Here is a 17,232-nt window from a genome sequence, read left to right as displayed (position 1 = left end):
GAGGACATCCCAGTCCCAAGGACAGAATATGATGATCCGAACCTGAGGCACACTCAGCTTCAGAATGACTATGTCAACCTGCAGCAGGAGTGTGAAAAACTACAGGCTGAAAACGAGAAGCTTAAAGAGGAGCTGCAAAACTCCACGTTTTCCTATGCCACTATTAAGTTCAACATGGGACAACTGATTTTTTTCACAGTTCTTTTTGGTTTAAGGAAGCTGATTCCCCCAAGTGGAGCTGGCTTGACATCTTTCCTGCTTAGGTCTTTCCACACACATGCTTCAGCTGTAACTGCTGCTTTCTCTGTCCTCCCCATCCTGACACAGAGCTCAACTTTAAATAAAATTGCTGCTGCACGGCTGCAGCATGACCCAAGTCTGAAATGTGAAAAAGACAGAATTGTAACGTGCATGGATAAGAAGACACGCTGGCCGCTGGCTCGCGGGTCTGACCCTTTAGTCGAGCGGTTCCCGATGTCTCCTGCGGTGGGGGCGATACAGGTTCGCTTCCCGGCCGCGGCAGTTCCTGTGGTTGCGTTGTCCCCCGGATTCGCTACAGAATAAAATATATTGACTTATCCAATATATGTTTTAATTTGATGACCAGGGCTTGTAATTAACACTTAATCTCAGTCAAAATTAGGCTGTGGCTGAGAAGACTGTAAATTCTACTATATAATCTCGCATTTTTTCCACTGCAAATTAATAACATCCACAGCTGGAACTCTGAATCAACAAGACACTGTGTGTAGTTCATGATAATGTGAATTTCATGCCCCGTTTATCATGACTGAGTTACAGGGAAAGGCACATTTTGATGTGACGAGGGGAGAAAATGACAGCAAAATAGAAGCAGATTTCATGTTTGCACAACAACTAGGCCGATATCATTAAACCCTGAGCCAACCAGAAAAGCAACGGGACAACAAATACTCACCCTGCCATGCAGCTACAACTGGCTGTGAGGACGTAGTTCTCGGGTTTGTTGATGATGAGCCATGCCTCGTACATAGCCGTCTTGTGTCCTTGTCTTTGACTTGGCAAGACTTGGGATTTCAGGACACAGAACTCAGAGTCCATGTCATGGTATTTTACATTTTGTACGTGACCACAGACAACATCGTTGTAAGCATCCAGTGACTTGTATGCCCGCAACTTCTCTCTTGTGTAGAGGCTAGTTCCCGTCGATGCAGAGAACGGTCAACTGAGCATGCGCAAGTACTCGTCGCCTCCGTTGTTTGGGTAGGTTAAGGTTAGGGTTAGGGCGGGGTTAGGGTTAAAGTTAGCTAATCAGACGCAGAGTAGGGGCGGGTCTTCCTAGAATCCTAGCGCCTGGATGCCTAGCGGGGCGTGTGGAGGCATGGTAGAGGCATTTCGCGCATGCTCAGTTGACCGTTCTCGACTCCATTTCCGTTCTCTGCATCGATGGGAACTAGCCTCTACCAGCTAACTCCGCCATACTTCCGTTGCCTAAATGCGCGCGCATCCACACCTGCGTCATCTCTGTTTACAAACTGTAAAAGGGTCTATTGGACGGGTACAACGGGGAAGAAAAAAAAGGGGGGGGGTCAAAAAGGAAATAAAAGGGGCTGTGGCAGGTCTGAGTCCCTTGATTTACTGCAACCTAGTGGAGTATGAAGAATAATTAAGAAAAAGTGATTTCTATGTGCTGTAAGTACACTCATTTAATTAAAGTAGCAAACAAAAACAATCATTTACGTTGAAGGAGGTCGACCATAAATGACTATGAATGAAATCCAGCAGGGTGACTGGGGTTTAGACAGAACTCATAGCACCCAAATAGTCACAGATAGTATCATCAAATTAGCATCTCTGTGTTATTAAGCAAGACATTAGACACATGGTAATTGTCTATGAGCTTCTTTTTTTTGTGTGGACATATCGGCTAAACATTAAGAAATTTAAATTCACCACTGACGTATTTCACTTCTTGGTATCTTAGGATGTCAAGATGAGGTTTTACAGCATGTTTTGACGTGATTCATGAACACGTGATAGTAATGAGTTATCCTTCATACAAAGGTTCTGATGTAGTTGTACCGTGTACAATAAAATAGACGCACAAGTAGAGGAAATAAATAACACTGAAGTAGGTTAAGGGGAGGGGCAGCAGGTACGTCACTGGGGTCATCAAGTGGGCCCCTTCTGCTACAAATTTATATATATTGTGGTGACCCACATCTATATGACTAGAGACCTTCACCTAAGAGGACAGTGTACCTTTAAGGGAAGAGGTGAGGGGTCAGATAATGCACTTCCGCTTCCGGTACACAGTTCAGTGTCGTTGTCGAACGTATGACATGCAAAGTTGGAGCTAGTAAACTACCTCGACTACGTCTACTCTCACGTCTCCTGTCTCGTTGTTTTCTAACTCCACATTATATGAATTACTGGTCACAACACCATTGGATGGCTCAACAATAAATGATGGTGACCCGCAACGACCTTCTCCAGACTTGTTCAGCACTGGTCAGAGCCACACGCCCCTCCACCAATCAGAAAACTGCATATTGGTTTACGTTTTACTTGCATTTCTCCAACTGCGACATGTTGGTGTCGTCGATAGCAGCATTCTGTGGACCCCAGATTCTTTTTATTCTATTTAATTTGTGGTTTATTGATCTCATGGTCACGGCACTGTAAGTTACAGACAACACAGCCAAGTTACAGAACCACAAGACGTAACAGTGGTTGGACCGAACCTCTTGACAAGTCACTTCGTGCCAAGCGGTTGAATACGTGGACGGAAGTGGGCGTGGTCCCGTCGCCCCTCTTCACGCTTTTCTCACGATTCGTCCGCTCTTCCGCAGCAGGGCTTTCCCTCCTCTCCTGGCCGGCTGGCTGCTGCTGCCCCCCCTCCAGGCTCCGCGGCAGACGGGTGCGCTAAAGGAGAGACACCCCGCCCCCCCCCCACCACCACCACCAAATTGAGATGATGAAGTCAAATTTGAAGATGATGCCTCAGATATGATTCGCCATATTCAGCTACAGGCAACTTATTTGTGATAACCAGCCAGGCGTTACACTAGAGATGAAAACGTGTTTCTGACCCATTTCCCTTTTACCGCCCAAGACCTCACCTGGCGACCGACGTACCGGGTCCATTCTGCCCGAGGGGCTTAACGGACTGTCTCCGGTACTGCATCAAGCCACAGACCAGCTCGTGGGCGATCATCACGTACAGAAGAAAGATGAGCACGGCGGGATCCATTCAGACCGAACGCATCCTGGTCCCCTGCTGTTCGGATGGTGTCCTGGAGAGAGAGAGAGAGGAAAAAAAACACAACAAACACAAAAACAAAAACAAATAACGAGACCAAAAAACAGTCAGGAGCGGTGCAGTAGGAAGAACCCCTGCGCATGTGGACGACTGACCGAGAGGAACCGCGGAACGATCCTTCCCTTTGATGGTCTCACCCCACCCCCTAATGCCATGGCGCACACCTCGAGGTTGTAACTAGTTAACATTTCTCAGTACAGTATACTGCTAAGACTAATGATAATACCTTAATGCGGTATCATCATCATCATCGTGTTCACTGACATCAGATGCTCTCAGTGTAACGCCGAGGGCTTGTCAGGATGAGACCGAAGCGCAGGGACTTAGGGGGGGATGTTGCCGTAGAGACGCGGCGGTTGCTAGGGACAAAATGTCATCCCCTGCACAGCCCCCGTGACGTATTTGGCTAAACCGGAGCCGTCCAATACCAAAGCCCGTAACCGCTCCCCAGGAATTCCCTGGAGTGCGCATCCCCGAGACATAAGAAACGCGTTTCACCGGAGATCGGCTGAATGGACGAGTCAAATTCCCAAGGAGCCAGTCTCGCCCCTATCACATGAGCGGATTTACCTCGTCTCAGCGTTGCAGAAGTTGGCCGAAATGCTGCCCGCCCTGCCATTGCTGTATTTCCAGTCTCTCCTCTCTATTTTGTCACGTGCTCTTTTTACTCACGAGAGCCTGACTTACCCACGCCTTGCAGGTTTATCTAAAATTCCTGCAGGGGGGAAAAACGAATTTGAAAGTCGATTCAGCACTCCCATTGTCAGTGAAAGCATACGAAAACCAATATATATATATATATATATATATATATATATATATATATATATATATATATATATATATATATATATATATAAATAAATATATATTTGGCAAAAAATAAATGGTATTTGTACACTAGGAAAAAAAGGTTGTTTTTGATTATGTCATGGCACTGGGTGTTATTGGTAGCTACTTGCAGAATTTGTGCGAGGAGCGCTTCAGCGATTCCTTCCCCACATGGGGAGGGGAGCCCCATCAGAAAGGAAGAGGGGTTTCCACTGCTGGAATGGTATAGAAATCAAAACACATTCCTGGCAATTGTGTGGATTACAATTAAAAAGCCTTTGATCTTAATCAGCACAAGTGCCTGGAATACAGCATTTTCTTGGTCCCTTTGCAATAAATCTAAACATGACGACGTCCTCCTCATCATATTTTTCATATATTTTACAATTCCATTATAATTCTGTTATCCTCTTTCAATGTTGTATTGTGTAAATTGTGTAAACACAACATCCATTCCATGTCTGTCTGTCTTGGGAGAGAGATCCCTCCTCTGTTGCTCTCCCTCAGGTTTCTTCCTATTCCCCCCCCCCCCCCCCCGTTAAAGGTTTTTTTAGGGTGTTGTTCCTTATCCGATGCGAGGGTCTACGGACAGGATGTTGTGTTGCCATAAAGCCCCCTGAAGCAAATTTGTAATCTGTGATATTGGACGATACAAATAAAATTGATTTGATTTGACTAGTAGACTTAAAATATGACGAGAGGTCACAAACATAGGTTATAGCTACAAAACCATATGTGATAGGAAACTTTTAAGGTGATTTTCGTGATCAGCAGCCATAAAAAAACAAAACAACAAAAACAAACAACAAAAACATAAAATACACCCAAAAATGTTCAGGAAGCAAAATCTTTGTTGTCCAGTGCAATTAAGCTTGCATATGAAGCTTCCTATATGATGACTAACCATGAGATGCCACTGATATGTTAGCTGGTATGCTAACGTTACTAGCTAGTGAGTATATTTGCCAGTTCTAGAGCATGTGTGTTTGCTAATTGCTCCTAGTTTGTGCTCCAGTTTCACAAACTAGGAGTCATCAGGATGCTGCACCACCGAGCTGACGACGTCCCTGCCGACACAGCGGCCAGGGAAGGGGAGAAATCCCACATTAAACAGGCCCTGGTTAAGTGTGGTTATCCTAACTGCGTTTGTCAAAGCCAGGAAGACACCCAAACACTGCGGCAGCCAATCGAAGAGAGAAGGGCAACAGCTGCCTAAGCGTAAACCAGTGGTGATTCCGTATGTGGCGGGAGTGTTGGAAAAGCTGAGACACATATTTGCCGAACACCACATCTCAGTTGCTTTCAAAACCCCAAAACACGCTGTGCCAGAAGTTGGTCCACTCCAAGGATCGGGTCCCCCGGCACAAACAGAGCAGTATGGTGTACACTGTTAAGTGCCAGGAGCATTGCAGTGATTTGTACACTGGGGAAACGAAACAGACGCTGGCCAGGAGAATGGTACAACACAACACAGCAGAACTAACACGTAAGGCCAGGACTCCGCAGTCTACACCCACCTACAGACCAGTGGCCACTCTGTCAGGGATGAGGATGTGCACATCCTTGAAAGGGTGGAACGATGGTTTGAACGGGGAGTCGAAGAGGCCATATGCTAAGAGGGAACGATCGTCCCTGAACCCGGGGGGGGGGGGGGCTAAGAGCACATCTGTTGCCATCTTACAATGCTGTGATTGCAACAACTATTCCCCAGTCCTCTGTCAATAGTACACATGGCCTTCGAAACTCTACACAATTGTACTTTGATCTGTTTTGTATGTTGCAATGTAATCAGAATGTGTTGTAATTTAACTATATTGTGATCCTATATATTTAGCGTATGTTAGATTAGATTAGACTGAGCCTATAGGCACTTATTATCACCACTATATCACTTAACCTTGAATCTTCCACCAAAATATTCGTCTTTTTTTAAAAGAAAAACACACAAGCTGTTGTTCAGCTTTCTACTGAAAAAGCAGTGTTATCAGATGGTTTGGTTTGTGTTATTTATCTAGTGTTTATTCGTTATTCATTTATCTATCCATGTATTTATATGTTCCTTTATTTTGAATGCACACAAGGAAATTCAGGTAGGACGGTGTAACCTTAGAACCAAGCACACAAGCAAATAAGACCAAGTTTAAAGGTTTCCAAGTTTATTTCTTTCAGCATAAAACAAAGCTCGATTACATTTTGGAGGTGTGCTAAAATTAACCCTCCCTCATGTCCACATGTTTATGTAGCTTACTGCAGACTTCATAGTCCAGTCTTTTGCCAAGCAGTATCATCACAGTCCACCAATTTCCTTTCCAACTTCATTATCTAGGAATTGACATCTGGGGCCCTAACTTTCCTTCCTTCACTTGAGAATTACTCCTTCCTTTTTCCTTTCCCTGCAAAGCCATAGAAAAAGGCTTTAAACAAATTCTCTCTCATTTAAAGGTGACTTTCTCCCATGATTCTGCAGTATTACACCCAGAATACCAGAGCCTGGTATCAAAGCCAGAAGCTCCCTGTGAAGATGCCCAAAAACTGAATGCAGCTACTTCACAGTCCATGGTAGGCCCTGATGTGGAGGAAGTTAATATTTCCATCTGCACAACGTCCTTATCTCTCTGACTTCCATCTAGCTAGGTGTCCACCTGGAGAGAGAGGGAGACCTCCAACCCATCCAAACCCTGCCAAATCTATTGTGGCCTCACTGATCAGGTCTACCCTATGTATCAGTACATTCTTAACATGTGGTGCATGTGTGCGTGCGTACATGTGTGCATTTGTGTGTGTGTGTGTGTGTGTGTGTGTGTGTGTGTGTGTGTGTATGACGGAGAATGAGTTTGGCTGTGTATTTGTGCATGTGTGTCTGTTTGTGTTTGTATCTGTGGGGACGACACAAGCAGTTCTCCTGCTGTGATGTCGCCCCAATTTCTCAGAGCCACCTCAAGGTGGCAAGACCACAGATCCTCTGTCTCATGCTACCTCCCTCTCTCTCACTTCGTGAGAGTCCTGTAGAAACACAAACAAAGAGATGTTAAGTGAGCAGAATCTACAGTACATCATACACTGGTCTACCTTCTATATTAGTACAAAACTCTTTTGAATATAACTAGTTAACAACTACTGACAACATGTGCCTGAGCTCTCTCTTATCCTGTTTTCAGGACTAGAGTTTCTGCTGCTGGGGTCAGTATAGTGACAGGGGTGATGGGGCTTCTGTCTGCGAGGCATCCTCTGTTTCCATTGACCTGGGCCTTGGCCTCTAATGACCTCTGTGGACACCCTTGCTGATCCGGAGAGGGCTGCAGACTACCACATGCCTCCTCCGATACATGTGGAGTCACCAGCCGCTTCTTTTCACCTGACAGTGAGGAGTTTCGCCAGGGGGACGTAGCGCGTGGGAGGATCACGCTATTCCCCCCAGTCCCCCCCCCCGAACAGGCGCCAATGCAGCGGTCAGGACACATACCCACATCCAGCGCCCCACCCGCAGACATGGCCAATTCTGTCTGTAGGGACGCCCGACCAAGCTGGCAGTAACACGGGGAATAGAACCGGCGATCCCCGTGTTGGTAGGCAACAGAATACACCGCCATGTCACCCAGATGCCCTTGTTTTGGTTTTTTTTGTGTGCATAACTGTGTCTTCACCAATGGTGACAGCCCAAGCCAAGCATCACTCTCACCCTTTACACTTTGTGTGAGTGTTGTTCCTGGATCTACCTGCTGTGTGCGTGAGAACTTTATTCTCATTTCCAGGGCTCCATGGCATTTTGATGATAATGGACTGTGCTGCTCCATGGCGGCATCTGGGGCAGATGTTGTCTGTCTGTCTGTCTGTCTGTCTGTCTGTCTGTCTGTCTGTCTGTCTGTCTGTCTGTCTGTCTGTCTGACTGTCTGTCTACCTACCTACCTACCTACCTACCCACCCAATCACCCATCCCTCCATCTATCTAATGTGAATGTAAAACTCTCTGAGACAGTAACTGTGATTTAGAGCTCTACAAAAAAATTTGATATTTTAACTCTTCACAGTTCATCTTGACTGTTACTGGTTGAAGTTTCTGTCACTGTACTCAATATGTTATGAAGATAGTAAACAGTAAAGTACAACCATTTCTGCATTCATTCACTCACAGGGATTGCTACATCATTGAAGCCAGCTGCCACTGGGTGACCCTGTGCTGGCGGTACCACCACATGGTCCTGCTGAAATTGACATTCAGATGTTTATGGATATTAGAGCACAACGGTTACTCCTATTACTGCTGCTATTTGTAAAACTGATTATACTGATAGTTATAATAACATTAAAAATAACAGTGCTAAAAATGTTATCCCAATAAAGCAACCACTTTGGTAGATACATCACTGTCATTAACAAAGCCATCCATCCATTATCCAAACTGCTTATCCTACTCAGGGTTGCGGGGCTCGGATGCTGGAGCCCCGTGACCCTGATTAACAAATCCATTTCATCATAATCAATGATAGTACGTATGTTGCTAGCTCAGTTTGCACTCATTGTACAAATCAATGTGAAATCCACTTTTTTTGGGGGGGGGGGGTGATTTTTCCTTTTTTCTCCCCAATTGTACTTGGCCAATTACCCTTTTTTCCGAGTCGTCCCGGTCGCTGCTCCAACCCCTCTGCCGATCCGGGGAGGGCTGCAGACTACCACATGTCTCCTTCGATACATGTGGAGTCACCAGCCGCTTCTTTTCACCTGACAGCGAGGAGTTTCACCGGGGGGGGGCATAGCGCGTGGGAGGATCACGCTATTCCCCCCAGGTCCCCCTCCCAACCCGAACAGATGCCCTGACCGACCAGAGCAGGCGCTAGTGCAGCGACCAGGACACATACCCACATCCGGCTTCCCACGCAGACACGGACAATCGTGTCTGTAGGGGATTCAAACCGCCAATTCCCTTGTTGGTAGGCAATAGAATAGACCGCCACGCCACCCGGACGTCCCGTGAAAACCACTTGTACTGATGATACTGTCCAGTGTTAGGATGAAAGAAATACTTACTGGCTCATATGTGTCATTACCGAAGCCGGCGTTGGCTGAGGGATTGGATGGATGACTTGAAACAGGGTTGGATTTCTCACGGCTTCGCAGGTAGTAATACAACAGGAACATGAGGGTGCCCAGCAGCAACAGGAGTACAATTACGGATGCTCCAACACCTCCGGAATAGTTATCTGAATCAGCTATATGAAAGAATATTGATTATTGACCCTGGTTGTACCGGGGAACAACCGAGGGATGAAAAGAAACCAGGACAAAATATGTTTGGTACCTACTTCTCAACATATTGCGAATGAATGAAATGAATTAAACAGAAATGCAAAAACAACATGCGCATATATATCAACAGGATGACAAACAGACAGGTAGGTGTACAGACAGACAGGCAGGAAGACAAACAGGTATAGTATAAATACATGAACTCAGTGGCCACTTAATTAAATATACATAATAAGCGTCAGGTGAGACATGAGACACCCCCCCCCCCATTTTCTCAGAGGCATGGATTCAACAAGGTGCTGGAGAAATCACACAGGGATTTTGGTCCATGCTCACTCAGTAGTATCACGCAATTTCTGCAGATTTTATTTTTGGCTTGGGTGTGCTGTGGTGTTCAAATGACACTCAATTGAAATGAAGAGTCCCATATATCCATGAAATAATTTCTCACACTGTCACACCACCACCAGCCAAAACATTCAACAACAGGCGGAATGGATCCATGGATTCATGCTGTTTTTATCCCCAATGCTGAACCTACCCTCAGCATGTCAAATTTGAAATTGAAATTCGCTGAACCTGGTGATATTTTTCTACTCTTCAATCATCAAGTTTTGGTGGTACTGTGCCCACTGTAGCCTCATCTTCTTGTTCTTGTGATATACTAGTGTGAATAGCTAAAATTGAGCTTTCTGAAATCAAAGAAGGTTGAATCAGTTCATCTGGATACAACGTTTATTGTTTGTTTCATCACTCATCTAGTGACCTCTTCAGTCAAGTTAAGTTAATTTTATTTGTAAATTCAAATTTAATGCAAATTTATTTGTAAATTTGTCAATTTTATTTGCCCAATATCACAAATTACAAGTTCAGTCTAAACTGACTGCAGATATCCCCACCCTCATAAACAATACAGGGGCATAACGACCGAAACCAACGACCAGTTTCATATGCAAATATGGGTGTGACCATTAACTAGAGTTTTAATGCCCATGTGTACTATCCACAGAGGATTTGGGAATGTTTGCATCATAGCATTGTAAGATGGCGACAGATGTACTCTTAGTCCCCCCCCCCCCCCCCCCCGGGTTCAGGGATGGTCGTTCCCTCTTAAAATAGATGACCTCTTTGACTCCCTGTTCAAATCAGCATTCCTCCTTGTCAAAGATGTGCACATCCTCATCCTTGAAAGAGTGGCCACTGGCCTGATGATGGGTGTAGACTGTGGAGTCCTGGCCTGACGCGTTAGCTCTCCTGTGTTGTGCCATCCTCTTGGCCAGTATTTGCTTGGTAAATTCATTGAGACAGAAACCGACCCGCCATGCAGTACACGTTGTGAAGCACTCTTAACATAGATGGCCTCTTTGGGAGGGAAGGACACTGGTTTGAACGGGGAGTCAAAGAGGGAACAACCATCGCTGAATGGGGGTGGGGTGTGGGGGGTGGCTAAGAGTACATCTGTCACTATCTTACAATGCTGTGATTGCAAACATTCTCAAATCTTCTGTGAATAGTACACATGCCCATTGTAACTCTGGTTAATGGCCACACCCATGTTTGCATATGAAACTGATCGTTTGTTTCGGTTGTTATGCAACTGTATTGTTTATAAGGGCAGGGATACCTGCAGTCAATTTAGCAACTTGACTGATTGATTGAGAGACTGAAGAGGTCACTTAGATGAGCGATGAAATGTATCTGTCAATAAAAATTGTATCCACATGAACTGATTCAACCTTCTTTGATTTTTTTTACCTGGATTATCGAGCATGCATCAAGACATGAGCTTTTTGAAAACGCTGAAATATGATTGTCACGTGATCAGCGTAAAGCGTCCAGCTCAAATAACCTGTGCATGCCAAACAGAATCGGCCTCACTGCTTTTCCCGTGTTTTGGCCTTTCAAGGTGAATTGTATCTGAAAACCCTGGTGTGGACATGATCTTAGTTGTACACAGCCATTATCTGCGTACTCGTGGTCTTGCAGAGCCTGAATGAGTTGTTTATTCTTCACCGATCTCTCCAATTCATTAACTTTATCACTCAAAGAGCAGCTGGTGACTATGTTTTTTGTTTATCTCACCATTCTCAGTAAACTCTGGACAAGGTCTTGCATAAAAAAACCAAAGACGATGGCTTTTTCGGCACAAATTAATACTATTATGTTCAAAGTTGCATAGACCAGCCGTTTTGAACGTTCTAACATTTAATGAAGCACCACTGGGACTTTTCGACTCTGTCTACAGGCTTTGTGTATCGAGTCCCCAGCCATATTCGCTTTCTGCAGGATCAAGCTATTTAGGTTAAATGACAAGTGCTGTCATTAAAGTGGCCACTGAGAGTACATACATGCATAAATACGCACATATATAGACTTACATAAGTACTTTAATACAGACATACTAAATTAACTTGTACTGGTAATGGTGGATTTATTATCTTACATTTTACTGGATCTGTTACTTTTCCATTGCAGTTAATCCCTATGGTGAACTCCAGGTCATCCAAAGCCAAGACTCCTGCCGTGCCTTTAATCCCTTCCAACGCAACCTGACAACACACAAGAGTCACAGAAATACAAAACAGCTGTCAGTTTTCTGAAAGCTTTGTGAGAGAGTTGTACACATACAGGTTTGTTCGAATATGGTTCTTCTATTAGTTAGAAACACTGATGAGTTTATTTCAAGGAGTATATAAAATTTGCATCTGTGAAACAAGCCCATAATCTTCCAGAAATACTGTCCACATAAAGACACTTAGCAACACACAGAACGTATCTACTTCTTGTACTACTGACTAGGTTTTCGTCCCCTTTTTTGGGGGGGTGGATTTTCCCCATGTTTCTCCCCAACTGTACTTGACCAATCATCCCATTCTTCTGAGCCACCCCGATCGCTGCTCCATCCTGTCTGCCGATCCGGGGAGGGCTGCAGACTACCACATGCCTCCTCCAATACACGTGGAGTCGCCAGCCACTTCTTTTCACCCGACAGTGAGGAGTTTCACCAGGGGTGTAGCGTGTGGGAGGATCATGCTATTCCCCCCCAGTTGCCCCTTCCCCCCTGAACAGGCACCCCGACCAACCAGAGGAGGCACTAGTGCAGCGACCGGGGCGCATACCCACATCCGGCTTCCCTCCTGCAGACACAGCTAACTGTGTTTGTAGGCAAGCCCGACCAAGCCGGAGGTAACATGGGGATTCGAACCAGCGATCCCTGTGTTGGTAGGCAATGGAATAGACTGCTATGCTACCCGGATTACCACTATAGACTTGGTTGAGAGTATAACAGTAAACGTAACTTGAAAATTAGCAGCAATGGAGTTGAGTATGGTGATGTAATTTGGGTAATTGAGCAGCTCAGTTATTAAAAATATTTCAAGAGTAAAACTGCTGGATTATTACTACCATTATTAATTTGTTATGGATGATGGGTGCGGGTCTAACCTGGTAGTCCCGAATAGCAGTGATGTTTATGTCATAGCGTTTCCAAGTCGCTCGTTCATTCACCACCAACAACTGTTCGAGGTGGTCTCCAATTATCATCCACACCTTAAGCTGGTTGTCAGCTGAAGAAACAGAGAAAAAAATATGTCAGTGGTCTTTAATATCCATCCATCCAGCCATCCATTATCCAAACTGCTTATCCTTCTCTCTGGGTCGCGGGACTGCAGGAGCCTATCCTAGCAGTCATTGGGCGGCAGGCGGGAAGACAACCTGGACAGGCCACTAGGCCATCACAAGGCCAACACACACATTCACACCTAGGGTCAATTTAGTACAGCCGAGTCATCTGACCTACATGTCTTTGGACTGTGGGAGGAAACCAAAGCACCTGGAGGAAACCCACACAGACACAAGGAGAACATGCAAACTCCACACAGAGGACAACACGGGATGACCCCCAAGGTTGGACAACCCCGGGGCTTGAACCCAGGACCTTCTTGCTGTGAGGCGACCGCGCTAACCACTGCACCACCATGCCGGTCTTTAATACTCCAACAATACAACTATCAATTTCTCTGACTTCTTGTTCATTCTCTGGTCAAAGAGCTTGTGATGAATGAAATCATATGATGTAATGTGGGGCATCAATGGCTTAGTCTGAAGACCACTGGTCTAGACTGTTACCCTATACTATAAGAAAAGAAACAGCCCAAAATTATACAACTTTGACTCTTCATAATAGTACCCCTCATCCTTCCCATCATCATTTTTGTGATTGTCTTCAACATAATAATAATTTTCAACAGAATTACAAGTACAAAAGTCAGGTTTCGGCCCAAACTCCTGAATAGTTGTGGCTATGGTATATGTTTTGGTTTTGACGGTCTAGTCTGCTAAGGGCTATTGGGAAGAGATTAAGTTTATATTAAGAAGAGAAAGAAGGCACTGCAACATTTCAAACTGTGTTATAAGATAAGAATAATATTTTTAAGCTGTGTGCTAATGTTTACAAGTGTGTAGTATGAGCTTGTAAGTGAGCTTGTCCTACTACTTATTAATAAATCACTTTTTACAGCAACTCATTCTAAGGCATTTTCATTATACCTACAAATAACCAAACACAAGATGCTCAATCTACTTTCTTTTTTTAAAAAAAAATTTCCCCCCTTTTTCTCCCAGTTGTACCTGGCCAATCACCCTGCTCTCTGAGCTGCTCCACCCCCTCTGCCGATCCAGGGAGGGCTGCAGACTACCACATGCCTCCTCCGATACATGTGGAGTTGCCAGCCGCTTCCTTTCACCTGTCAGTGAGGAGTTTCACCAGGGGGACGTAGCGCATGGGAGGATCACGCTATCCCCCCCCCGAACAGGCGCCCCGACCGTCCAGAGGAGGCGCTGGTGCAGCGACCAGGACACATACCCACATCTGATTTCCCACCCGCAGACACGGACAATTGTGTCTGTAGGGTCACCCAACCAAGTTGGAGGTAACACGGGGATTCGAACCGGCGATCCCCGTGTTGGTAGGCAACTCAGTCTACTTTCAAATAATATTTCTGTAGATCAGGCACTAACATAAACAGAGCCAAGCAATATGTGATGATCACAGATGTCAGTAATAAACTATTTAGTCATATAAAGGTTAGGTATTATAGATACCTTGTTTAACCCAGCCACTGAGGATGCACAAGCCAGTGCATTCTTAGTGCCGGTCCCAAGCCGGGATAGATGGGGAGGGTTGCATCAGGAAGGGCATCCAGTGTTAAACCTTTGCCAAACCAAGTAAATCATATTTCCATACTGGATTGGTCGAGGCCAATCCAGTATGACCAATGACAGCCACTGGTACTGCTGGCCAGCAGGATGCTGGTGGAAACTATGCTACCGTTAGGCGAAGGAGAAAGAGAGGAGGAAGGCATGTCCAGAGGCAATGGGAGAGGAGGAAGGGTAAGTGTGGAGGTGAGAGTCCAACCGCCAGTCCAACGTGCCAGTGTCACGGTTTGCCTCGCTCAGGCGTGAAAAGTACACACGTGTATGAAGGTGCAGTGCCAGCAGGGGGTGATGGTTAAGAGGTGAAGGCAGGTTAGGGTTAGGGTTAAGGGAGGGATTTTGGAGAATGCTGTACGCTTCTTTTTTTCCGTGGGGAGTTGCTGGCATTGAGTTAATCATCGCCCCCTGATGGCATTGCACCTTCATACATGCGTGTACTTTTCATGCCTGAGCGGAGGCAAACCGTGACATTGACACGGTGGACCAGTGGGTGCATTACACGCTTTGGCATGATAGTGGGCTTGTGAGTTGGAACTCTGAATGCTGGCACTATGACCAGTAAAGGGAGAGAGCTGGCTGATATGGTGAGAAGGAAGGTAGGTATACTGTGTGTGCAAGAGACCAGGTGGAAGGGGAGTAAGGCCAGGAGCATCGGAGGTGGGTTTAAACTCTGCTACCATGGTGCGAATGGGAGGAGAAATGGGGTGGGGGTAATTCTGAAGAAAGAGTATGTCAAGAGTGTGTTCGATGTGACGAGAGTGTCGGATAGAGTGTTGAGTATGAAGCTGGAAATCAAAGGTGTGTTGATGAATGTTATCAGCGCATATGCCCTGCAAGTTGGGTGTGAGATGGAAGAGAAAGAAGAATTCTGGAGTGAGCTGGATGAAGTGGTGGAAGAGTGTACCCAAGGAGGAGAAAGTGGTGATTAGAGTGGACTTCAATGTGTATGTTGGTGGAGAGAACAGAGGTGATGAGGAGGTGATGGGCAGGTACGGTGTCAAGGAGAGGAATGTGGAAGGACAGATGGTGGTGGATTTTGTGAAAAGGATGGAAATGGCTGTGGTGAATACATATTTCAAGACGAGGGAGGAACACAGGGTGACGTATAAGAGTGGAGGAAAGTGCACACAGGTGGACTATATCTTATGTAAAAGGCGTGATCGGAAAAGGATTGGAGACTGCAAGGTGGTGACAGCATTGATATATCAATATTCATCCATTATCCAAGCTGCTTATCCAAAGTCGGGTCACGGGATACTGGAGCTTATCCCAGCAGTCATTGGGCGGCAGGCAGGGGGACACCTTGGACAGGCGGCCAGTCCATCACAGGGCCAATACATTAACACCTAGGGACAACTTAGTGTGGCCAGTTCACCTGAACTAAATACCTTTGGACTGTGGGTGTCACGCCCCATCTGGATAGTTAAGTTATCTTTTTGTTTCTTCCAGTGTTCTTTGTCTTATACTTCCTGTTTTATTTTGATACTCACCTCTTGTCTCGTTTCAGGTCCTTTACTTCCTGCCCTCATGTGTTTCCCTCCTGTGTGATTACCCGCCCTGCCCTAATGTGTTGCACATGTGTCTCATTGCCTCCCCTCCTCCAGAGTATATAGTCTTAGTGTTCCCTTCCTTCTGTGTCAGTTCGTCCTGTTTCTTGTGACAGCGTTCCAGTATTTTTTTCCTTCTGTGAGTTTCTTGAGCCCTATAGTTTCCTGACCTGTTTTTTGCCTTTTTGACCTTGCCCTTTTGCCTGCCGATTTGGACACTGTTGCCTTGTTATCTGATCACCTGTGTACCGACCTCGTTCTTATGAAAAAGACTGATTTTGTGAACTGAGACTGAGTCTGTGTTTTGAGTCCAAGCCTGTGGTTGAGCACTGACAGTGGGAGGAGACCGGGGCACCCAGAGGAAACCCATGCAGACACAATACATCATTATATATTGATATTTTTATTGCAGCTTAGAGCCTTACCAGAGTCTGGCCTGTAGACCCAGAACTTAAAGCAGGTTCCCTTTGTTGGAGGCAGGTGAGGACTAATTAGCTGAGCGTTGGCACTGACTGGGGTCCGGCTGCTGCTGGGCAGGAACAGGAAGTGACCTGTGAAATGGAAAAAAGAAAACAGCAAGGAAGGAACCATCACTGACAGTCTATTTCACTGATATAATTGATGATTTCACAGCAAAAAAAGCAAGAATGGTCCAGTTGTAGAGCATGCCTGCAATTCATAGTTTCAATGTCTTACCTTTTTTTATTTATTCTTATTTCTTATATATTTTTCTATGGCTATATTTAATCAAAACAGCCTAATATAAAAAGATGTAAATAATTGATATATTTCATTTATTTACTGAGGGCACAGTATTCACACACTAGACTGTACTGAAAGGCTTTTTTTTTTTAAAACCTTATTTCTTGTTCCTTTTAACCTTAGTTAAAACTGGGGCTTGTAAAGCTTTTTTTTCTCTAAATGATTGGCAATATTTCGATCAGTTATTTTACTTTTTTGTTTTAATTTACTTATTTATGTAGTTTTTATATTGCATTTATACATTTTAAGTTTTTTTTGGACTGGAAGAATAAAGGTTGAATAACAAGAAAATAGTCCATGACATTATTTATTAGGTATGATTCTCCCGAAAGT

General features: G+C 45.0%; 1 protein-coding gene across 1 annotated transcript in view; it reads right to left on the bottom strand.

Moving 5' to 3' along the window:
* Positions 1-6,916: 6,916 nt before the first annotated feature.
* The window catches only part of mamdc4 (MAM domain containing 4), a 39,433-nt gene continuing 29,117 nt past the window's right edge, over positions 6,917-17,232 (bottom strand). The window contains exons 24-29 of the mRNA XM_056290894.1: positions 16,563-16,688; positions 12,821-12,942; positions 11,820-11,925; positions 9,158-9,339; positions 8,263-8,334; positions 6,917-7,135 (exon numbers count right to left, since the gene is read on the bottom strand). Coding sequence (XP_056146869.1) covers positions 7,100-7,135; positions 8,263-8,334; positions 9,158-9,339; positions 11,820-11,925; positions 12,821-12,942; positions 16,563-16,688 — 644 coding nt within the window. The 3' untranslated portion in view covers positions 6,917-7,099. The remainder of the gene's footprint in view (positions 7,136-8,262; positions 8,335-9,157; positions 9,340-11,819; positions 11,926-12,820; positions 12,943-16,562; positions 16,689-17,232) is intronic.

This window comes from Lampris incognitus, chromosome 12 (assembly GCF_029633865.1).
Source record: "Lampris incognitus isolate fLamInc1 chromosome 12, fLamInc1.hap2, whole genome shotgun sequence".
NCBI classification, from domain to species: domain Eukaryota; kingdom Metazoa; phylum Chordata; class Actinopteri; order Lampriformes; family Lampridae; genus Lampris; species Lampris incognitus.
Note: the sequence above shows the minus strand (reverse complement) of the source record. Positions and strands in the feature narration are given on the sequence as shown.